This window comes from Alligator mississippiensis, chromosome 8, assembly GCF_030867095.1.
Source record: "Alligator mississippiensis isolate rAllMis1 chromosome 8, rAllMis1, whole genome shotgun sequence".
In the NCBI taxonomy this organism is placed as follows: Eukaryota; Metazoa; Chordata; order Crocodylia; family Alligatoridae; genus Alligator; species Alligator mississippiensis.
In genome coordinates this window covers 20752797-20777079 of record NC_081831.1, presented here as the reverse complement: position 1 = coordinate 20777079, position 24283 = coordinate 20752797, and the positions used below count along the sequence as shown (strand labels likewise).

Genomic DNA, 24283 nt, shown 5'->3' with positions numbered 1-24283 from the left:
AGGGCACAGTCACTGTCTCTTACAGTTCTGTTTTCTCTGAGACTGTAGCATGGCTCAGGGACACAAGTTACTTAAAGATGGACTGTGATTTTAATTATATGACAGGACCTGCTGTGCTGCAGCCAATTCTTCTAATACGGCTGTTTCTGTGGTGTAGACGGACTGTTTCCTCCTTAGTTTTTCTCCTACTGCTATTATTCCCCCTCTCTGCATGTTGTTGTAAGAAGGAAATGGTGTGGCTATTTTTTTGTTCAGATCAAGCCTCTCCCAACAGGCATCTTAAAGCACAGCAGGCTAACTACTATAATTGCCAGTTAGTCCTGGCTGATAGCCAGAGGGAACCCAGTGCCAGAGTATTCAGTGACCAAGCATTCAGGAGCAGGGTGAAAGACAAGAGCGTCTAATAAATCCAGACTTCTTGTGAAATTAGAGCCCATATCAGCTGCACTTCCAGTGGCCTGTCTGATTAGCAGGGCATTGGTTCTACAAACAGGTGCACAGGGAGGGAAAATAATAAAGAGACACAAGCCTGTGTGTTGGGCCAGGGTTTGAGACCTAAAATTGCCAAATGCTGTTGCACTGGGCATTAGGGCACTAGCTGTGGAGTTGCAGACCTAGTAAAAGCCCACAGAGCTGGCACTAACTGATGGCTCCATAGTGATCATCCCACAGTGAGGATAAGGAGGCAGAAATACTGTTTCCTCACTCCTCCCATATCCCAGGGAAAGCAGATTCTTTGCTGCTCCCAGGATAATTGGAGACATGTACCCCAGTGCCAGAAACATGCTGACATTCCCTGTCATGCCTGAATAGGAAACAGGGTTGTAGAGAGTTAAGATCTTTTGGTGATTTCAAAGTACAAAGGGGGAAAACAAAGAGAGAAGGGGAAGAAAAAAAGGCAGAGAGACTATAAGAAACAGAAACATGATTCACAGAAGCTGTGAGAGTGTAGGTGGAGGGATAGGTCCACTTGGGATGTTGCTGGAGCTGACAATAGCCTGAGCAATTTGTGGGGAAATCTCATGGGAAGGGCTTGCTGCCTGGCTCCAAAATGCATTAATCAAAAGTAGCACTAAGGCCAGGCAGAAAGGACGAGGAAGGCGGGTGAAAGAAAACTGTTGTAGACAAAAAAAGGTAAAATGCAGATCAGTGCTTTGTGGAGAACAACAGCTCATCTCCACCATCTCATGCGGCCAGGTTCAGCAGACTATGGGGTAGGCATCTTTAGTCCCCTCTGCCTCTTCCTGCTTGGGGAGCTGAACAGCTTGCCTCTTGTAGCCTCTGCCTTTGCATTATGTTTTTAAGGCTGTTCACAAGGCAAAAGGCCATAAAACTTTCCACAGACGTAGAGGTTAACTTTCATGTTTCTAGGTCCCCCCCACTGGTGGTGTTAGTGCCGGGCAGGAAGCTTTTTGACCCAAAGACCAGTTCTAGTGGGTATAGGGCTGCAAGAGGACTCCTTAGTCAACTTGAAGTAATTGAAACTAAAATATTTCAGTGTTTTCCTTTAAAAAAATTAAAAATAGAATTAGACACTGGACTTGAACATAGAGTTTGCAAACAGGGCTAGTTGGACAGCCCAGAGAAGGTTCAGGTGGAGGACAGTGGGCATTCAACACTCACAGCTATCCAGGCCACACTGTGTAAGCAAGAGATGGGAGTGAGGTCAGTGGAAAAGCACATACAGTCTTTGGTCAGATCACAATGTCTACTAAGGAATTTGGAAGCTTTCAGGTTTGAAGGCACTATGTAAGTATCAATATTCATACTGGCTCACAGTCTAATGGCTGTGATCAGAAAACTCCCTGTTGGGGGTGGTTTCCTATGTAGAGACACAGCAAATTTTTATTAACATCAGTGAGGAGCTGCCCAGGTAAATCCTTTATTAATGCTGTTAAAATAGATATTCTCTCTGAACATAAGCTTCTTATGGCTTAGTAGAGGCAATCATGAATACATGGACAAAACCCAGTTAAAAGGAGGGAGGTACAGCAAGCAATTCATAAATCTTAGCTTATTTTGGGTAGCAGAAGGAATGTATGGGATGGGAAGTCCTGCATCCTTTTCATGCAGCAGTCTCTTTCCAAATGGTTGGTCTTGGTTGTTCTGGCAGATGGGGAGAATTATTTTCTTAAAGTAAGGTTTCATTCTGTTTGTCAGAGGATTTATATAGGAAAAAGGATTATGGGGCTGGTACCATCAGCATGGTATTTGTGAACATTTCCCTATGCCCTTCTCTTAAACTTGGCAGCAATATTTTATAAATCTCCACTGCCTGGGAATGAGAGCTAGCCAGAACTCCTTTGCCTATTGACTGTGTACTATGGCCTGCCTTTTTGGACAGGTGGAGTCTGAGTACTAAAGAGGTCCTAGCAGACTCCTCAAGCTTTATAAGGCTTGTTCTTGTCTTGAAAGAAACAGCAAACTACCCTGGATGTGCTAGATCTGCTCTGATGAGGAGATAAGGAATTTTCACTGCTTAGCTTCTGTTTCACTTATTAGATTCAACTGCATTGCCTTTACCATCATATGACCTGGAAGGAAAATGCCTCCTAGGCTAAATCCTATTGCACCTTCATATACAAAAGTGGCACTTACAGTTTCTGCATAGCTGTATTTACCCTACCCCTCTCCTTGGACCGAAACCTTGTCGGGGTGGAGAGGCTTGTGTGTTCCAATGACCCTCGAAGCTATGTTGTCTGCAGTCTTGTACTCCTGGTAGGGTTTCCCCTGGTGAACAGATCTGAGGTGAGGTCCCAGACTAAGCATGGTCCAAACTCCTGAAGACCCCAATGGTGGAGCAGGAGTACTTGAGGACCTGCTAGTTCTCTGTGGCTGTGAAGGTAGATGAGGGCTGCAGCGCAATGAAGGTCTCTGGTTGTCTTGGACATCTTTGCCACTGAGTTCAGGGCTCCCTCCTGTCAAGTTCATGTGGTTGTCACTTATGCACTGACTTCCCCATGTTAAAAGATATCATGCACAGGCCTCTGCCAGGGATTTTAACATCTCCCACAAAGCAAGTCCTGCAGCAATGGACAAGCAGAAGTGGGGACAGGAACAGCGATCTCTGGGAGTCCCTAGTCATAAATCTGCACATAGGCAACAGTCATGTGATGGTCGTTTGCACTTACCAAGACAGAAGTACAATTTGGCAGCTGCGGCTATGACTGAGCAGTCCTCTTTAGGACCCCCTCTACTCACCCTGAATGGGGAAGGGGCTAGAAAGGGTGCCCTGAACATACACTGTCTCAAACTCCCCTGTCTGGATTGCCACATCCAGTAGGATGACTGTACTTGTGGCCAAAACCAACAAAAGTACTAAAGTTCACCACATGGAAAGTCTGCACTCTCATGGACTCCCTGAACAGTGAGTGCCCTGAAAGAAAAACCACCATAGTAGCTAGAGAACTTGCAAAATATGACATTGATATTGCTGCGCTAAGCAAAACCCACTGGGCAGATGAAACCCAGCTGAAGGAAGAAGGAGGTGGCTACACCTTTTTTTGGAAAGGAAAGCCACCTGGAGACAGGTGCATTCAGGGGTTGGCTTTGCCATCAGGAACAAGATTGTCAGCCAGCTTTCAGAACTTCCCGTGGGCATTAATGAATGACTTATGACTCCTTGCCTCAAGCTCAGTAACAACCAGTTAGCTACGGTCATCGGTGCATACACCCCCACACTTGACAATAAAGAAGTCAACAAGGAACAGTTCTTACTGTGCTCTTGACACGGTCCTGACTGCCACTGCCAAGGAAGACAAGCTCATCCTCAGGGTGACTTCAACGCAGGAGTTGTGCAACACTGAACTCTGGAGTGGCACCATTGGGAAAGAGGGGTTGAGGAAAGTCAACTCCAGTAGTATTCTCCTTCTCAGCAAACGTGCAAAGCATGACTTGCTCATCATGACGAATACAGGAAACACTCACTATTTGTGAATTCGCTATATACAGATTCGAATATTCATGGTGTGCCGCACCAATGGCACAGCCGTGCCTGGGGTGGGCCGGGGTGAGTGCTGCTGTGGCTCCCTCTGGCGTGGCACCAACCTCCTGCCTCTGTGTAAGCCAGGCACAGAGCGCTGCACAGGGCAGGGGAGAGCAGAGCCGGTAGGCAGGTGGAGAGCGAGCACCGGGGATGGGAAGGGAGGCAGTAGTGGCATCTTCTCCCCCAGAGGCAGCTGCGGCGGCACTCACAGTGTGCATGGCATGGTGGGGGGGAAGGGGTTGGTCCCCAGGTGCTGCGGGGGAGCCCCACGCTTCCAGCTTCTTTATTAAACAAGGAGGGGGGCAGCAGGGGGTGGCTGTGGGGTCTGATGGGGAGCCCCATCAATATTCACAGATTTTGCCATTCGTGGCGATCTCTAGAACATATCCCCCATGAATGGCAAGGGTCTCCTGTACCGTCTTCAGAAAAAGTGACAAATATAAGACCACTTGGAAATATCCACACTCCAATCACTGGCACCTTTTTAACTATATTGTCAGAGCCCATGATTGTCCATATCACCTGAGTCCTGAGAGGTGCAGACGACTGCTGGATGGACCACCGTTTAGTCAGATCAATAATATGCATGCAGCTTGCACCATAACACTGTAAACAACCAAAAGGAATGCAGAAGAGTTTTAACATCAAGGCACTCCAAGACCAAGCTAGATTCAAGGCTCTTCAGCAACACCTTACTGAGAGGCTCTCTGACCTACCTGATAACATCAAGGACATCCAGGCACATTGGGAGGAGCTTAAGAATGTTATTCACAAGGAATGCGCTGAATCAATTCAATACTCCACTTACCGTCACCAAAACTGATTTGACAAGAACAATGAAGAAATCCTAGCACTTATCTGTCAGAAGAGAGCCTCATTCTGCAGTTGGCAAAATGAGCCCTCCAACCAGCAAAAATGAGAGACTTACCACTGGCTCAAAGCTGCAGTTCAGAGGAGGCTATGGGACATCAAGGACCAGTGGTGGCCATGGAGATCCAGAGTTTCACTGACCAATATGACATGAGAAGCTTCTTTCAAGCAATAAAAGTAATCCATGGGCCATGTTCCAATAGACCAATGCCCTTGTGATCCCAGGATGACTTCACCTTTCTCACAGACCTTTCTCTATCCATCAAGCACCGCTGGAAGGAGAACTTCAAGACTCTACTCAACCGTGAATCTGAGGTCTCAACTGCCACCATTGAGTCAGTAGTAATAGAACCTCTTGCTGATTCCCCCATCCTTCAAGGAAGTCTGGCATGCCATCACTCAGACCAAGAACAACAAAGTGTCAGGCCCAGATGGCATCCCCACAGATGTCTTCAAACCTGGTGGAACAGCACTAGCGTAAACATTTCACCAACTTCTCATCAAAATATGGATTAATGAGGAAGTCCCACCTGACTTAAAGAATGCCAACACTGTGACCATCTTCAAGAAAGGGGACAAGTCAGTATGTGGGAACTACTGAGGCATTGCCATCCTTTCTATTGCTGGAAAGATTCTTACTTCCATCCTTCTGAATTGCCTCCTCCCCCTTGCGGAAGATGTCCTTCCAGAATCCCAGTGTGGCTTTAGAAAATCTTAGAGTACCACCAACATGATTTTTATTGTACAGCTGATGCAGAAGAAGCACAAAGATCAACACCAGGAGCTATTTATGGCATTCATTGACCTAACCAAGGCCTTCAACTCCATCAATCGTGAAGCCTTATGGAAGGTGCTGGCTAGGTTTAGTTGTCCACTGAAGTTCATCAGTGTCCTCCATGATGTGATGACCACCACAGCCCTTTGGAGTAGATGAGAAACAGACCCATTTACTATCCATACTGGTGTCAAACAGGGCTGTATCATTTCCCCAACCCTTTTTTCCATCTATCTGGCTATGATTTTGATTCTCATTCGTAACTGCCTTCCTCCCAGAATTGGGGTTGAGTACTGAATAAACAGTCAGCTTTTCAGCCTGCGGCACCTTCACAGCAAAACAAAGGTTACCAAGACTGTGTGGCAGAGCACAAGTTGTTCCTGCCAAATTAAGAGGTTTAGGCAGGCTGTGGAGCAGCCAGCAGGTGCAGTCAGGCCCAATTAGGTAGTCACATGACCACAACGGGGCCACCAGATTGGATGAGGGCTGGGCAACCAGGGTATAGGCCCAGGCCCTGGGAATAGAGCTGGCAGTTACAGCTAGGGAGCCAATGGAGTAACATCACACAGTCTGAGGAGAGCAACTCCTAGAACATCTGGAGGTTAAGGGCAGGAACTATGGGGATGAAGGCGGTTCCTTCTGGTCCTGGGTAAGTCCTGAAACTACACACTGTGGGGGTTGGATGGTGGGGTGGGACTGCCTGTGGTGGCGCAGTCCCTAGGAAATGCCACACCTGTGCCTCCCCAGTGAAAGGCGAGGATGGGACACTGTGAAACCTCAGCCTCTACTGCCTTGTGGGTACCCCATGGAGGGGAAAGGCTAGGGGAGCACACCCGATAGAAAAGCACAGGTCCCAGGTCCACTGAGAGGGTCTTGAGGCAGGGTCCAGGCCCATAGAGTGGGGCCTGAGATAGGGGCCAAGGCCCACTGAGTGGGGACTGAGGCCCAAGGGGTGTAAGGCTAAGTAGCCTAGTGAGGAGCAGAGTAGTGGCCCACTAAGGGATAGAGAGTGGCCTAGAGAAGGGGCCAGGAGGCCAAGGCCCACACAGTGGGGCCTGAGGCCAAATCTGGGGTATAGGCTTAATGCGACCCAGCAAAGGGGAGTTATGATGATTTAGAAACTATCTGGAAGGCATGGGAGATGGTGTACAGGTGGTTTGGAGCCATGTATTTGGCCCAGTACACCAGGGCCACAATTAGGGCAGCCTCCTGCATTTAACCACAATTATTGTAACATCAAATGCATGGCAGGCGAGTCAGGGCAGACTGCCCTAGTCAGGGGGCAGCCCTATGACATGTGTGGCTCAAGGGAGGAGCTTGCAATTGACCCCCCTGCTGCAGACTGGCATCACCGACCTTCCGTATGCTGAAGACTGGTTATCCTCATGCACACTGAGACTGATCTGCAGTCCACCTGTGACCTTTTCTCAGGTGCCTATCTCAGCCTGGGGCTCTCCCTTAACATTGGGAAGACCAAGGTGCTTCATCAGCCTAACCCAGCACAAGCTGTCCTCCTCCCCTCACAAATTACCATTGGTGGAGAACCCCTGGAAAATGTTAAGCATTTCCCATACCTTGGCAGTCGCATCTCCCATTCAGTCAGTTTCAATGTAGAAATTGAACATAGGATTCGCTGTGCCAGTGTATCCTTCAGAAAGCTGCTTCACCGTGTCTTTGCTGACCATGAGCTGCAGATGGAAACTAAGATCCTGGTCTTCAGTGCAGTAGTAATCCTCACGCTCCTCTACAGGTGTGAGACATGTGTGACATATTGAAGCCTGGAATGGTTCCATCCATGTTGCCTCAGCAATATTCTTTGCATTAGATGGGAAGACCACTGCATCAATGCCAGCATCCTCTCTGCAGTTAACATAACCAGCATTGAGGTAAAGATCATGAAACATCAACTCCACTGGACTGGCCACTGTATGCAGATGGCTGACACTTGTCTCCTGAAGCAAGTCCTCTTCTCTCAGCTTAGTCATGGTAAGAGGACCCACAGAGGACAGAGGACGTGCTACAAGGACACCCTAAAAGCAGTGGCATAGCGATGGTGGGGGGGGGGGGCAGGAGGGGGTCATGGCCCCGGCACTGGCCTGTGGGGGGAGGAGGTGTCGGCCAGTCCGAGAGGCTGCAGTGCCTCCTGGATTTGGTGTGTGGCCCACCTTCCTGCCTGGCAGGTTGGGCATTTGTTTAGCTATTATGAACGGAAATTCTGGCCCACGGCGTCCGGTGTGTCACGATGTCAGTTTCCCCATGGAAGTGCCATGGGGCAGGAGAGGGGGCACTGCGCCCTATTCAGATCATCCCCCGGGCACTGGAGACTGATGGTACACCACTTCCTAAAAGCATACTGTAAGAAGTGGGGCATCAACCCTACAAATTGGAAGTGCTGGCTGGTAACAGGTCTCAATAGTGCTGCACCATACATCAAGCTACAGCCCACTTGAAAGAGAACCGCCTTACTCAGGAAGCTGAAAAATAGCAGAGGAGGAAGGAAAGTGCACAACATCCTGGCCAACAGTTGTGCCCCCACCTACCCCCAGGCACCGCTTGTCATATCTGTCGAAAAACTCACAGAGCATGGTTGGACTCCTATGCCACCTTAAAACTCACCAGTAATCATCCTTGCAGACATCATCTTTGTATCAAGGGGTAGTCGATGATTTACCCTACCAACAGAAATTCCCTCTCAGAAATGGGTATTTGTGTTTCTAGTATCACAGATACAGGTCTTCCGCTTTCAAGTACTAATAAACATTCTTGCCAGAATAGCAGCCTTGCTTAAGGAGGCTTTCTGCAAGTTTAGTACAAAGTCTTAGCACTTGCAGGTGTTAATGATCTCACCCTCTCAGGGCTGGGATCCAGAAAGGCCATCTTGATACTGTGGTGTGCTTGGTAGCCGTGTTTTTCTGAGACAAAAAGACATACAAAAAACTAGAACTCTTGGTTCCAAAATGATACCTTTTCTTAGACCAACTGGAAAATGGTTCTTGCCGTTTTCCAATTGGTCTTATAAAAGGTATCATTTTGGAACCAAGAGTTCTAGTTTTTTGTATGCCTTGATACTGTTGCTCTTTCTGGTAAGATTTTTTTTAACTTCAAGTGCCAGGGCTGCTGCTTTGGAATTGGATGGAGGGAGCTAGCTCCAGGCCCTTCATCCTCCTGGAAGCAGAGGGAACAACACAAAATGCAACGAAAGGTGTTTTTGTCTTGTTGTTTCAGGCCTACGAAGTATTTTACTCTTCAGTTGGGTGAGGTTGTAAGTCAGGAGTAGAGCATTGACCCTTACAGAAAAAGAATTTAAGCTGCACTGTTATTTTCTGGGCTGAAATTTGATAATTAAGCAAATATTGCATGCCTTTGCCTTGGGTGAGCAGCATGAGGTAAACAGGAAGGAATGAGGGATTAAGATGTCTCTCTTCTAAAGGAAGGTGACAAGCCAAGAGCTGTGACACCTTTGCACAGAACTGAGAGGCCCAGCTGTGGGGCTGCATTGTTCAGTGGTGTAGAGCAAATAAAAGCAAAGGGAAAAGAAAACAAGCTATAAAATTCCCCGCAAATCACACAGCTCTTGCAACCGCTGCTTGATGTTTCTTTGACAGCTCTGAGGAATGGCAGGAGAAGGGCTGAGCTTTTGATGTTCCCTCTTCAGTTTTCTTTTGCAAAGGCCCTTGTTAAAATAGCCTCTGTGTTGACATTAGGTTGCATAGGGCAGAGAGATCGGGCAACTCCTGGCAAGTTCGGTCATGGTGTAATTGTCAGTTGAGAACACTAGCTCTTATTTACTTAACATGGTGCCAGATTGACCAAAGCCCTGCAATGGGTAGAGAATGGTCAGCAAGGAGGACAGAAGGCAGGGTAGATTTGAACCTTATACACTCATTAAATCAGAGAGGCATAGCATAGGCTTTCATAAGAAGCAGACTTACTTCATCAAATGGCTGTGAAGGGATCACAGGAAGTCCCATCACAGCATCTGATGAAGTAAGCCCACTGCTTACAAAAGTTTATGCTATGCATCTCTAATTTAGTTAGTCTACAAGGTGCAAATGTACCCTTCCTTCTGCCTGATTTCCAACGAACATGTCAAACTACCTCTGCTCATGGGTAGCAATGAGGAGAGAGTATTTAGGTTGTCTTGTTTTGAGTGATAGATATGAAGTACTCAGTGATGCTATGGACACCAAACCAGAGAAGGAATAGTAGGGAAGAATATTTGAGAGAAGTAAATTAAATCCTTACTTAGGCTAGAGTCACATCTATGCCAAGTGGATGTATCAGTGTATGTGTGTGTGAAAGTGCATATTGAAGAGAAGAACCCATTTCTGACGCTTTAAAACTGGGATAGAGTTGGAAGGAGTCTTAGCTTAGAAATACATCAAAAACTTACTGGTGAATTGGACTCTCCCAGGAAGGGGGACTTGACATATTCTGTATCTAGTACTGTACAGTGAAAAATACATAACAGTAGTTTTCAAACTCCTTAGACCAACTGCTTCTTATTCTCCCTTAAAATTTCTTGTGGGCCAGCATCACCCTTATCCTCAAACTTGGTCCGTGACATGTTGGAAGCTACTTTCACTATGATCAGGAGTAAAAAGGACCGTGAGTAACAGGTTGGGGTGTGGCTTTACATTGTCTTATGAAACCATTTACCACAAGGGGCAATGTTTCTGCTTTTGTCTCCTTTTCCACAGCTTGTAACTGCAATCTTCATGCACGGAGGTGCCGCTTTAATATGGAGCTCTACAAGCTTTCAGGTCGCAAGAGTGGAGGGGTTTGCCTGAATTGTCGACACAACACAGCAGGCCGCCACTGCCATTACTGCAAGGAAGGCTTCTATCGGGACCTAAGCAAGCCAATATCTCACAGGAAAGCATGCAAAGGTACACAGTGAAAGGGTCTGGGGGAAGGGCTGGGATACTGTAAAGATCTTTCTTCAGTTGCCTTCCTGTTTGCTCTATTCACATCCAGTTTAACAGGTTATTTTCACTCTACCCTGTCAAAAAGGCTGTACCAAAAAAAAGTACACCCTTACCTTCTAACCCTTTCTTTCCTTCCTTGCCTCATTCCTCATAGCCACATTCATGAGACCTGCCCAAAGTTGGGCATTTAGATGGAGACTGAGATATTTTTCAGTATAAGTTTAAAGGAGATGTTTTAGGGTCAGATTTTTTTAAAAGATCGGTCTCTTGTACCTGCCATTCAGAACGTATAAAGCCGCAACTGTCTGATTAGCACGTATAAAAATCTGCTTATTTGAAATCACAGTTGCAGAGTTAGAAAACTGAAAAATCTGACCCTCTTAAAAAAATTGTTTATTCATCCTGTTACAGTCTAACCAGCAGCCATGTGCATGCATGCACAGGTGCGCGTACACACACAGACATAGACACACACACACTACTCTCACAACTGTTCAGTCATTTTGAGCTGCTATTCAGAACTCACGTGGCCAGGCAAGCAAAAAAAAAAAAGAGATGGAAAAGAAAACTCAGACAAAAGAGAAGAAAGACAAAGGTGTGAACAGATTGCCAGGGTTATTCAGATTAGCAAATGGGGCTCTCACATTAAAAAGCAAATCTCTGCTTCCCCCTCTTCTCACAGGTGTGCATACCAGCAAACAGTGGTCTCCATTCAACAGGCTTAGCATCTGGGAGAAGAAAGGTTATTTCTCTGATGAACACATATAGACATATATCTCCCATACACAGACAGATCTCAAGCATTAGGGGGAAAAAGGAAAAGAGAACATTCAATCCACGTACAAACAGCTTTACTCTTCTGGACAAAATAATAACAAAAAAAAAGTGGGGGTGGAGATCTATTGAGGCATAGTGAACCAGTTTAGTTTTCCAGATGTTTTAATTTTCTTCATCAATGGAAGTAAAACAAGCATGTGGGATACAGGGTTTAAGACAAAATGCAAGGGGTTCACAGAGGTTATAGGGAGTTCTGCTGAATTCTCTCCTAAATGTTACTACTCCAGCTGTTCGCAGTCAGGAATATAATTATTGTGCCCCCACACCAACAAGGTGTATTCAAATGTCCTTTAGTTTGCTTTTGAATTTTTTTTGTTGAGATCCAGAGATTAGTATCAGTAGCAAAACTTGTAGATGACTTTTCTCCGTTGTAAGTGGGAATTGCGGCTACATGCAGTAGGGGAAGTACTGGAACAGTAAAATCTTAAGGGTGCCAAGTGAAAGGGAACAAGGTATATGTGAGAACTCAGCACATCCAAGGAAACTTGGGTCCAAGTGGATTCTCGTGCTCTCAGGATTTATTTGGCTAGTAGGTCCGGGTCGGTTACCACATAACATTGTTCTCATTATTGTTGGATAAGACTCCCCAGCACCTCACGTTCTGCTTTCCCTTTTTCATTTATGTTTAAAGCAAGACCTAATTTTAAGCGGTTGATCTTACCCTGTTTTGTATAGTTCTCAGCTTCACTGTTGAGAGAAAAATGCATTATGGACATAAACCACCCCAGTCATCTCAGCAAAATACACGGCCAGTCGGCAGAGGCTAATTAGTAGAGATGCAGAGAAAATGTTGGGATTTTCCTTGTAGACAGTTTCAATTTCTTGTTGAAAAAATGAAAAATATTTAACAAAAAAAATTAAAGTTTTGGGCCAAATATGGAAGTTGCTTAGTTTTGGCTGAAAAGTTTCCCCCCCCCCTTTTTTTTCTTTCCTTTGCTTTTCTTTTTACAAAAACTCTTTTTTTTTCTGTGGAAAGCATAACCTTATACCAAAGGACAATCGTTTAATCAAAAACACAAATTTTCCATTGCAAAACAGTTGTAATGGATTTTTTTCAAATGACCCTGCCATCAAGAATTTCTGGAGTCTTAAACAGCTGGGATTTTGGCAGAGGAGAATACAGGTGGAGTGAGAGTGGCCTTGAAAGTAGTCCAACTTTTTGAACAGGAATGGCCTTCAAAGAGAGGAAAGTAGTTCAACATCATTACTTGGACACAGCAAAGGCAGGGAGAACAGGAAGACCAGAAAAAATCCAGCCTAGGGTGGGAAAGCAGCTTGGAATAGAAACCTTTTAATATTTTTCAAGCTGCTCAATGGCCCCAAGAGAAGTAACTCAAGTGATTGGTAGATTATTTGTGGAGCACAGCCGTGCCTTGCTCTTAATGATCTGAGTGGATATGGTTTGCAATTCAGTTCATATTTTTTATTTCAAGGCAGGGTCCCAGTCTAAGTAATAATGTGTTAGATGGAAACAAACAAAGGAAAATTCTGATCACATGGTGTCTTTCCTAATGAAAATAGGAGGGGAAAAAGAGGTACAGAGAGACAGAGAAAGAGTGTTTCATCCGTTTTTGGATCAAAAGAGCATATATAAACCTTGTTTCAATGTTGTTTGACTTGTGGTCACATACTCCAGACATTATTTTCATTTACACTCAGGCCTTTTACACCATTCTGACACTGTAATTGGGCTGCAACAATGGATTTGATACAATTATACTTACACCAACAATAAAGCACTGCCAAAGTATGAAGAGATCTTAGCATAATTGAGAGTCGCAGCCTCTGATCTGCATTTTGCAGTTAACTAATTCTGTAACCCCTATCCGCATATCTGCCCTGTTGTCTAGCCCCAGTTCTGCCTCTGTTTGGCAGCTCCAACTCTGCCATCCTTGCCACTCTTAGGATTCTTCTCCCCCTTCCATGTAGGGAGGTAGACCTGGCTGGAGGATCCAGACCCCTTGTCCCCATGCTTGTGGTTGCAGGGTAAAGGAGGAGTAGAGAGGATCTCATGAATAATTTACAAGAGGAGACAGAGAAGGTAGGAGCAGAGCCACCCTGACATGTTTATGGTTTCTTCCTTTCCCCTCTTGCGAACCTAAGGTCTCTTTCCCCATACCCAATAACTTTTATCATCCCTCGAAAGAAGAGGGAGAGCTTTGCCTGCTACATGCAGCAGCTATGATTGGCTACCAGGAGGGGAGGGAATGATGATTGATGTTGGTTTCTACACTGACACAGAAGAGGGTGTAAAACCCCCAATCTCGTGCAGCATCAGCAAGTGTAGGCTTGCTAGCAAACTTTGCAGTTCTCAAAGAATACAAAGAAGCATGAACAGATGAGCCACCATGCATTCATCTTTCAACCTCAGGTACAAGGGAGCCTAAAATCACTAGAGCACAGCAGCCACACTTTGTTCCATGCAAACTTCTAGCGTTCCTTTGCATCACAGGCTGCAAGAAGGGACAGTAGGGGCATTCCTCTGGGTTCACACCTACTAGGAAACTTCTTTGCACCATGAGTTTTTTATGAGGGTGTTTGACCCTTCATACCTAGAAGAATTATTTTATATACATTACACACATTCCTACCCTGCTCAGGAGTCTAGGGCTTTTTATCTATTTTTTATTGGTTTAGAACCCCCAAAAAATCAAGTTTGGGTTTTAAAAATCCCATAAGCATGGTCTTGGACTCTTGTTTGAACAGGTACCTAATAATGACACTCACCCACACAAAGGTGCCTTGACAACACAAAATCTCAAACTCACCCACTGCAGGATTACACCCCAGTGCAGGACCGTGTCGACAAGGCAGAATCCATGTCTTTTAACTTCCATGCATCTACTAGTAGATGGCAGTACCTTTCCCAGCTAACTGCAGACAACCCAATGCTTGTTTCATGGAGTGCTCAGGCCATGCTGTGCACCCCACACTCATTTTCTTTTTGTCCCCACTGTTTTCCAGTGCTTTCCTTTACTTACTGCTCTTCCCTCTTCATCTCTCCTCTACACATCCTAAAATCCTACTTCTGAAAGGATTCACCCTGCAATCTGGTTATTTTACCCCTTCTATTACCCCTTCAATTTGCTTGAAACCCCTAGTAGCTTGCAACAGAAGATCATGGGATTTTACCACATCAGTGGGGTTGAGGCTGAAGCATCTAAGTGACATAGGTGCTGTATAAAACTTTCCCCAGGGTGCATATTTGTGCTGAAAATTCAGTCCAAAGTATTACGACGCTTTAGTTGGTGGGAAAGAGCTATTCTAGATAATTTTTTTTCCTGTGGGAACCAAGTCTCCTGGCCACATGTGATTTAATCACAGAGGAACCAGAGTATTCCCTTCTAATCAACCTGAGCTTAGTCCTAATGCATCAGGTTTCCAGTCCTAGAACATTAAAGGCCCAAATAAAACACTGCTTCCACTAAAGTCTGTGGGAGCTTTGCAGTTGTCCTTGGTTGAACAGGATTGAATTCCATCAATCAAGAGTCATGCTGCTTTTATGAGCCCAGCTATGAGCAAAAAAAGGCTTTTGGTGGAACATCACTTAGGGCCCAGTAGGAGTTATGCTCTGAGCACTTCTTTCCTTCCCCTTCTAATGCTCTCAAAGCCCTGTAGTCGGTGAAATATGGCCTAAATCAGTAAGTTGCCTTTCTTATGACTGCTTGCTGTTGATATGCTGGTATCAGACTGTTCTAAGGGAGCTGACTATTAAATCTGTGCTGGTAACTATCCCATCCCGAAACAAATATTTTTTGCCGATAGGTTGAAATTGCTATGACAACTACTTTACCTTTTTATACCCTGCAGAGGGCTTCTCCAAGTCAGGGGAGACTTGATCGAGCAATGTCCCACTGCTATTGATGTACCATTTTTATGCCTGCCAAACTAGCAACTTCTACAAGCATTAAAGGTGAACTTCATTGTTGTGCAGAGGGACAGCATTATCCCCCTGCATCTCCACTATGCTAGTGCATGTATCTTGTGCTCTCTTTAGCATGGCAGTAAAAGTCATACTGGGGAAGACTTATCTAATGGTTAGTGCACAGGTTTGGAAGGAAGGAGACCTGTGTTCTCTCATCCTTTCTCTTCCTCTAACTCACCGTGTGACTTTCGGCAGGTTAATTGCCCACTGGGAATCACACTTATTGACCTTCAAAGTATTTTGCAGTACCTTTGTGAAAAGTTCTGTCATTAACTCTACTAAGTTCACTTTACAAGGATGTTTTTGTTGATTTAGCGTACTCTTGAACTGTTCTTGCTCTTGAAATTTGAGATCAACAGATTTGAATATTTCTCCCTATCTGCCCTATTAAGACAAAAAGGTGGCCATTGGAGCTAATACATTTAAAGGTATGTAAATATGCTAATGAATGAGAAGCTGCCAACACTCCAGCTATTCAATCCAATTTCACAGTACGTGGAATGGTTTATTGTCAGTGTAATCTATTGTCCTATATAAACACAGATGAAATAAAGTTTCTTGCAGCAAAAGGAGGTCATTGCAACATAGTTTTCTGGAGAACTATTTACAGTATACAGGGTTTTAATTTTCCCAATTGTTTTTTATCACCTTTGGGGCTATTTCAATATACGCTCTAAAATAAAAGAAACATACAAATAGCTACCATCTAACCATTGTAGCCATTTCTCCATTGATAACAATGTTAATTTATCATCTCACCAAACCATCTGTCAACCTGGGATAACCTAGGCCAGGTTTTCCAGAATCTCATGTGAACTGAATACATTTAGAATTAAGAAATTAACTGTCCTATTACATCTGCCATCACCCTTACAAATGACTTGTGCTTCATCTCATAGAGTAGACTGTGCTTCTCTATAAGACTTGATTCTTTCAACCATTGCACTGCTCCACTCACTTTTTTACCTTTAACACATTTAAATGAACGCATTTAATCAAATACAAATGTCTAGTAAACATAAAATTGATAGTATTAAGCAAGCATGCAGCAACGTCTTGCAAGCATATGTTAGCTGGTGTGAACTCATAACAAATGTGCTATGACGGTTCTGTTGAAGATGTTTCTATGTAATAATTCAGCTTCATTAATTCAGCCTAACAGACACATTTAGCTAAACCACTTTTCCTCATCCTTGTGTTTTTCATCTTTCACTCCATATTATCATTGGGTTGTATTTCTCAATAATACATCTAATAGCATGGTAATAGTGAATGTTGGATGAATAAAATTGTGTTATCAGTAGTTACATTTTTGTGCATTTTTGTCCTCAATTAATTTTTATTTTGCAAACCTGACATTTATAATTTCAGTAAAAATATATGTTATAATATGGTATAATATGTTCACCTTTATAATTTCAGTGAAAACATTTTTAAGTGCTTTTAACATGTCCATGCTGTGGCAGGAACCAAAAACATGCAGCATAAGCTTGGGACATAAATTGTGAACAGAAAATTAAATTGACCAATGAAATTGACTCTTGCCCAGACTGAGAGAGAATTTTAAAAAAAGGACAAAAAAAGAATAATGAAAAATGCATCAATTTTAAAAACAATATATATATTTTTTTAATTTAGAGTGGTCTTTGCAATACAGGTAAGGAAATGTGTCCCTGCTTGGGAACTTTACAAATTACTTTTAACCTGACAGTGTCCATTTTTGCTATTGTGTTTACTGAACGTTTGCATCCTTCCTGTTACCTTCTCGTAAATAAGATTTTTGGTGGATTCAGAGGGTGTCTCTCAGATCCAGGCAGCAGCTAGAAAATGGCATGAAGGCACAGGGAAAACTTTTGCTAGACTAGCAGCATGCTCAGCTACACATTGCCATTTGGCTGAAAACCACATGCAGAGGAGCTGACGACAGATTGAGAAGCGATATTGCATGAAGTGGCAGCATTGGAATTATGCCAAGGCCTACCAGGGCATACACTGGAAGCAAAAGAAGAAGAATTACATCTGATAGTGGGTGGCTGGACAAAATGAGAGATGACAGTGATTTAAGAAGGGCCTTGGTGCCTTTCAGGTCTAGAGACCAGACCGCGCAGGTAGATTGTAATAATTCTAGAATGACCTTGGCATCTCGTGAATGGAGGGGCTCTAACCGTAGTGGTGATCCAAAACCCACTGAAATCAACAGGAGCATTTCCAGTGACCTACAGGTGAACCATAACTGAATACAATGCTCCTTGTTTTAGCAGCTGAACTAAGAACTGTGGTTCCTTTCTTAACTATTTGGGTTTATACCAATATCCCTGACAAATCTGGTGAAAACCTATTTTGGGATAACCTATGCATCAGTAAAACTACTCTAAAATTGCATTTTTAGTGAAATCTATCAACACATGTGACAGCTGGAAAATTACTAACTAACCTTTTAAGATGTGGGACCACAAGGAGTTGTGTTTTCAGTCTGTCATTGTTTTCAGTGGGATCAAGATTGGGCCCTAAAACGAGAATAAAAACTGAGCTTTCCTTAGAGATAAAGCGTTGTGTATATTTTGATTTCCTTTTCACCACCAACTCTGAATGATGTTGCAAGTGAAATTCCACATCTCTGTCCTATGTAAACCCCTTCTATCGTGAGCTGTTATAAATAGAATTGATTCCACTAGCACTTTTGATTAAATTCAATCCTGATATTTACCAGACTTTCAGTACTAATGTAATTATATTGAAACGGAGATCCTGAAGGGTTTTATAGTGTTGCCATAAAACAGTTCTGCACTTTGGGGAAAGGATTTACACGCTTTTGATGAAAAGATGACAAATGATATTAGCCATGAATACACTTGCACTAAGACTGCCAATGTAAACCTAATGAGGAGAGGCAGAATTGGTATATGTGGGAGTGAAAGTTAGATCCTCTAATGCAGAACCAAAAAATTCATTAAGAAAATGAATCCTCCCCCTCCACCTTACAATTTTGGATCAATATCTACACAGACTTCCAGAATAATTTAAAATCATGATTGGCAAATTATTACAGTCTGTGCAAACTTGTGTATTTAGTGGCTTAAATTAATAGGCCGCATCCCCACATGCAGACAAGTGTGATTTGGGGTGTCACAAACCTCTTTGTAGTGCCACAAACTGCATGCATGGAACATTAAAATGTGCCCTGTGCTGCAAATGTGCAGCATGAGGGCAAAATTTGCTACCAAGATTTCTGAGGAGCAAAAAAACCCCCAGAAAAAAAGCGCAGCAAGTGTTACAATAGCATGCACCAGAAAAAACAGAGGCTTGGTATTCCAGGGAGATGCTTTGGCTGCTGGCCAAAGTGTCTCCACGCCTCCATTTGTGCCCTGGCTGCTCCAGCAGACCGGGAACTGGGAGGAGTGAAGCACGGGCAGTTTGTCCAAAGCAGGACAGTGTCCCACAATAAAGCACATGTGCAGGGGTGTGTACTGTGGCAGAAAGTAGCCACACAAATTTGTGCCACTACTGTTTGTGCCACTGTAGACGAATGCCCCTGCACATCTAGACACAGTCATATAGGCATAGGACTTGCTTTTTTGTTTTTTGTTTTTGTTTGTTTGTTTTTTGGAGAAAGATTGGGCGAAAACACCAAATGCTTTCCACGACTGCCATTTGCAATCACACTGTCTGTGTGTACAGAGCCATAACTTCCATTATACCTTCATGTACCAGTGGTGCTCAAACTCCCAGCCACAGAGCCAGAATGGGTAATATGGGGCCAGTCCATAGGTTAGAGCCCTTCTTGGGAGTTGGTGCATGGATGTGATCCTGTGCACCAGCCTGATCCTGCACACTGAATCTGGCAGCACAATGGCCTGATCCCATGCACAGCCAGATCCCATGCACCACATCCAGCCATATACCAGCGCAATTCTGCCTTCACACTGGCCTGATTATGCACACTGAATCTAGCCACTCTCTGGTTCAATCCTGCATGTTGCCTGAACCTGTGTGTGGCCTAATCCTCTGTGCTGCATCTGGCTTCGCAGAGACCAAATCCCACACTTTTGGTTCTGGCCACGACAGCCTGACCCCACATGCTAGATCTGGCCTGACCCTGTATGCCAAATCTGCTCATGTACCAGATCCACTGCAGACCGGTGATCTAGCACACAGAACCATACCATCTGGCCTGCAAGGCCCCCAGCACATCTGGAATTTGGCCCCCAGCACATATGGCAGCAGAAGAGTAGCAATTAATGGTCTCACTGCTCCCCCAGCACCAAATTTCCAAACCTGTGGGGAGCCTAGGGTCAACTTTTCACATGGCACATTCACCAGGTTGCAAACACACCTGCAGATTTTGCACCTGCTAATGGGTGAACTGGAAGGCCTTACAGATGAAGTTTGTTTATTGTTGAGATGATCACCCTAGCCAGGTGTCAACAAGCCTGAGCCAACTCTGCCCAGAGACAACTCTAATGCTCTTGGAAGATGGAGCTATGGGGTCCTTGAGATCAAGAGGGAACACCATAATGACAACTAAACATTTGTTTAAAACAAAAGTTACTCCATCCTTATTTCTGGACATAAGAGTGCAGGCTGTAAACAAAGCTTCTCTGCTTATTCCTCCTAATGGGCCTTTGTGTTTTGCTGTCATTAAAAAGGATACTAAAAAGTGTGATCTGTAGAGGGACTGGGGCACAGCTACACCAAACTTCCTGAGCTAGCTCTGCTTTTCCTCCTTTAGCCCTTCAGAGAATACTTGTTAGCCATGTCAATGGCTAAGCCTTTTTTGAATCTTGCAAAGCCTTGGCTTTGGTGATATTTCATGGCAATTAGAATAACTGCATTGTGGAGAGAAGTATTTCCTTTTAAATTTTCTGCCTTTCAATTTCATTGGCCATTTCCTTGTTCCTGTATCCATGAAATAGTGAATGGAAGCTACTGACTTCTCTTCTCTGGGTCATCCATTTCTATACTTTTCATCTGTCACCTCTTACTCTTCTCCTCTTCAAGGTATACAGTCCTAATCTTTACAGTCTTCCTGTAAAGGCTGTTTTTAGCTCTAGCTGTGCCTGCTTTTTCCTCAGACCTGAAGAAGAATGCACTGCATTTGCCTCTGTGCCATCATAAACCAGTTCCCCCATTTAGGATTGCCCAGGCACGCATTAACACTCCAGTGCAGTCCCAGGGCTGGGACTACCAATCAGCTGATTGATAGTCTCAGCCATGGGACTACACCAGAACTGGCTTTCCCCTGCTTACAGAGATGCAAATCAGAGCTTCGCTGGGATACAGCTCTGCAAGTAGGGAACTTGTCCCCTGTTGTCCCACAGGATCAACAGGTGGAACAGCAGGCAATTTATGTTTCACTCAGTAAAGCAGATAAGCTATGTCAAGAAACATTTAATTAGCAATATCTACTTATCTATTTAGCAATATCTACTTATATCCTAAGTCTGTCCCAGCCATGCAGTTGGTCCAATAGACCAATGTAGTTTACTGGTATATCCATTTTTATAATCATTATTTAAAGCATTGCAGCCATTCCCTTGGAAAAGGTCAACATTTCTGCACAACAGGGCTGTTCACCTTCTAAGTGGCTGGGAGCTGCATGCCACCCAGCCTGCACTAGTGGGACCTGCATGCACGGGGCTGCACTAGTGAGCCATGAAGCCCCATGGCCACATTCCCTTGCTGCACTGCGCATGCAGGCAGCCCTGCTACAGCCCAGTGCTGCACAGTGCACACAGCAGCCATTGCAATGTGGGCAGCTCTTGCATCAGGCACATGGGCTGTCCCCACCTCAGCTCCCCCATGCCATGGGCTCCCCTGGTATTGTGAGCTTCCCTGCCCCACTCCCTGGGGCGGGAGCAAGAAGTAAAAGCTGAGTGAAGAAGGAGGAGCCTGGAGACCCCCGCTGATCCCCCAGAGCAATAGGGGGAGCAATGGCCAATTGAGAGCTCAGGGCCCACACATTAACCCCTTGCGTGTGGCCAGTAGGCCAGTAGCCCTGCTGTCAAATATTTTAACCTTCTATTTGGAAGGGAAGATTATGACACTGATTCACTGTGTGGCCTTGGATAGGTAACTTCACCTTAAGTTCCCCCTGTAAAATGGAGATGACATAAAATTGGCCTGGGAGGGACCTCAGGAGGTCATCTAGTTCAACCACCTGCCCAAGGCAGGATCATTCCTGTGTAAGTAATGCCTATCAAGTACTTGTCTTATCTGCACTTAGAAACTTCCAAGGATGGAGATTCATCAACTTCTCTAGGGAATCTGTTTCAATGCTGAACTCTCCTCATACTGAGAAAGTTGCCCTAATGTCCATCCTAAGTTACAACTTAAGACCATTGCTTCTTGTCCTGGCCCCTGTCGCTTACAGAATACCATAGTTATTAGCGTACCACAATTCCCACTTTTCCTTCAAATAAGACACACATCTTGCTTTGGGAAAGCAGAATGAAGGTAAAAAATATGTTTCTTTCCTTGAAAAAAAAGGGGGGGATATGGGCAGTCTTATTGCCACATCAGAGGCTGTGGACCTCAACCAGGTAGATTAGGGTGGAATTCTCTCATCATCCTCACACCTCTTAGCCCATGGGAGATGCTGCTACTGCAGCACTTACAGGATTACCTCAATCACATCAGCAGCCTAATTATATACAGTCCAACACTGTAAAAGTCTCCTCCAGAGGGAAGAGGAGTGAGGCTGAGAAGAGGAATCCTGCCCTAGCTCCATGTGGCACAAGACTCCAGACCCTGCAGAAATCAGCTTCCTCATTTTAGACATGCCCCAATTTTCCACTGTTAATATTTTGGGGAACGTGCATATGGTATGAGAATAAATGTTATAGTCTATCACCATCCTCCATATAACCCTCTCTGGTCATGTATTTGGAGGCTGTTATCAAATTCCCCCTCAGTCTTCTCTAGACTAAACCATCCAAGTTCTTTCAACCTTTTCTCATACATTGTAGAATCATAGAAAATTAAGGTTGAAGGGGACCTCAAGAGATCATCTAATTCAACCCCCTGCTCAAAGCAGGATCATCCCTAACTAGATCATCCCAGCCAAGGCTTTGTCTAGCTGGGTCTTAAATACCTCCAAGGATGGAGATTCCACACCTCTCTGGGTAACCTGTTCCAGTGTTTTATTACCCTCCTCATGAGAAAGTTTTCCCTAATATCTAACCTAAACTTCCTTTGCTGCAACTTGAGACCGTTGCTCCTTGTTCTGTTATCTGCCACCACTGAGATCAGTCTAGCTCCATCCTCTTGGTAACCACCCTTCAGGTAGTTGAAGGCTGTTATTAAATCCCCCCGTAGTCTTATTTTCTCCAGACTAAGTAATCCCAGTTCCCTCAGCCTCTCTTCATAAGTCATGTTCTCCAGCCCCCTCACCATTTTCACTGCCCTCCACTGGACTCCATCCAATTTGTCTATATCTTTTCTGTAGTGGGGGCCCCAAAAGTAGACAGTACCCCAGATGTGACCTCACCAGTGCAGATTAGAGGGAAATAATCACTTCCCTCAATCTGCTGGCAGCACTCTTACTAAAACAGCCCAGTATGCCATTAGCCTTCTTGGCAGCAAGGGCACACTGCTGGTTCCTATTTGGCTTCTTGTCCACTGTAACCCCAGGTCTTTTTCTGCAGAGCTGGTTCTTATCCAGTCAGTCCCCAGCCTGTACTGGTGCATGGGTTTGTTCTTGTGCGGGCCGGGCCCCGATCCTGCCCTCGTTGCCATGCGCGGCGGTGATTCTGATCCCATTGTGGCCGCCATGGGCAAGCCAGGGGCGAACCGGGGTCGTACCGGACCCGTCTCCGGTGCACGCGGGCTGTGGCCGGCAGCCCGGGCACGCGGGGTGGGAGAAAACCGCGAAGCGGCTTGCGCACGCGAGTTAGCATTAGTCACGGAGGCGTAACGGTTGATTGAAAAGATTGTTTACTTACACCCAAAGATGGCATTGGTGTAGGCTGGACAGGTTTCCAGGCACAGCTCCCACTTGAACCCTCGTTGGAGGACTCTGACAAATCGATTGCTCCCACGGAGTTTGCTAGGCTCCGCGGGTCCGGTTAAGTTGAATTCGAAAAGTTTCCCTGGAGCTATTCAGGCTCCGCGGGTCCAATACATTTTCCCCGGAGTTTGCTAGGCTCCGCGGGGTCCGAAATTACAGGAAAGGGATATGTCTAGGATTGCGCTCGGCGACGGGGAGAGGCGAGAAGCGAAAGCTCCGTAGGCTCGGCTCTATTGCCTCTCTCTGCCTGCTTAGGGGAGGCGCGCCGGATCCGCGAGGGTCCACAGCGCTTGGAGATCTTCACACAGAGTATCTCTCTCTTCTCCCTCCTCCGGCTTGGACAGAAACTACCCAAGCCTTTTGTACGGCTAGCAAGCCAATCGCTAGCCGCCACATGTGCCTAAATTAGGAATCAGCCAATAACATGGCGCGGATCCTAATACAAATGGCGGGAACTTCTTTACAACGTGCATCACTACGATGCAAAAGAGATGCACACTGCAAAGAAGCTACAATTTGGCGGGAAATCCCCCGTTGCACCAGAGCTCTCTCTAGCAGCAGAGAGCTCTACCGTGCAAAGAAAGAGACAAATTTGGCGGGAAATAATTTAGCGGTGCCGAAGCGCACACACAAAAAATCACAACTTTGGGTTGTGACAGTTCTGTGCTAAGTGCAGGACTTTGCACTTGTCCTTGTTGAACCTCATGAGATTCCTTTTGGCCCAATCCTCCAATTTGTCTAGGTCACTCTGAATCTTAGCCCTACCCTCCAGTGTATCCACTACAGCCCCCAGCTTGGTGTCATCCACAGATTTGCCAAGGGTACACTCTATGCCATATTCCATATCGTTGATGAAGACATTGAACCAAACTGGCCCCAGGACCAACTCCTGGGGCACTCCACTTAATACCGGCTGCCAACTGGACATAGAGCCATTGATTACTAGCCTTTGAGCCCA

The 24283-nt window shown here is 45.1% G+C and overlaps 1 protein-coding gene across 3 annotated transcripts in view; it reads left to right on the top strand.

Moving 5' to 3' along the window:
* NTN1 (netrin 1) overlaps positions 1-24283 on the top strand; it is a 255508-nt gene that overhangs the window by 121521 nt on the left and 109704 nt on the right. For all 3 annotated transcript variants that reach the window (XM_014595984.3, XM_019485722.2, XM_059732203.1), the window contains one exon: positions 10331-10519. In XM_014595984.3, the coding sequence (XP_014451470.1) occupies positions 10331-10519 (189 nt within the window). The remainder of the gene's footprint in view (positions 1-10330; positions 10520-24283) is intronic.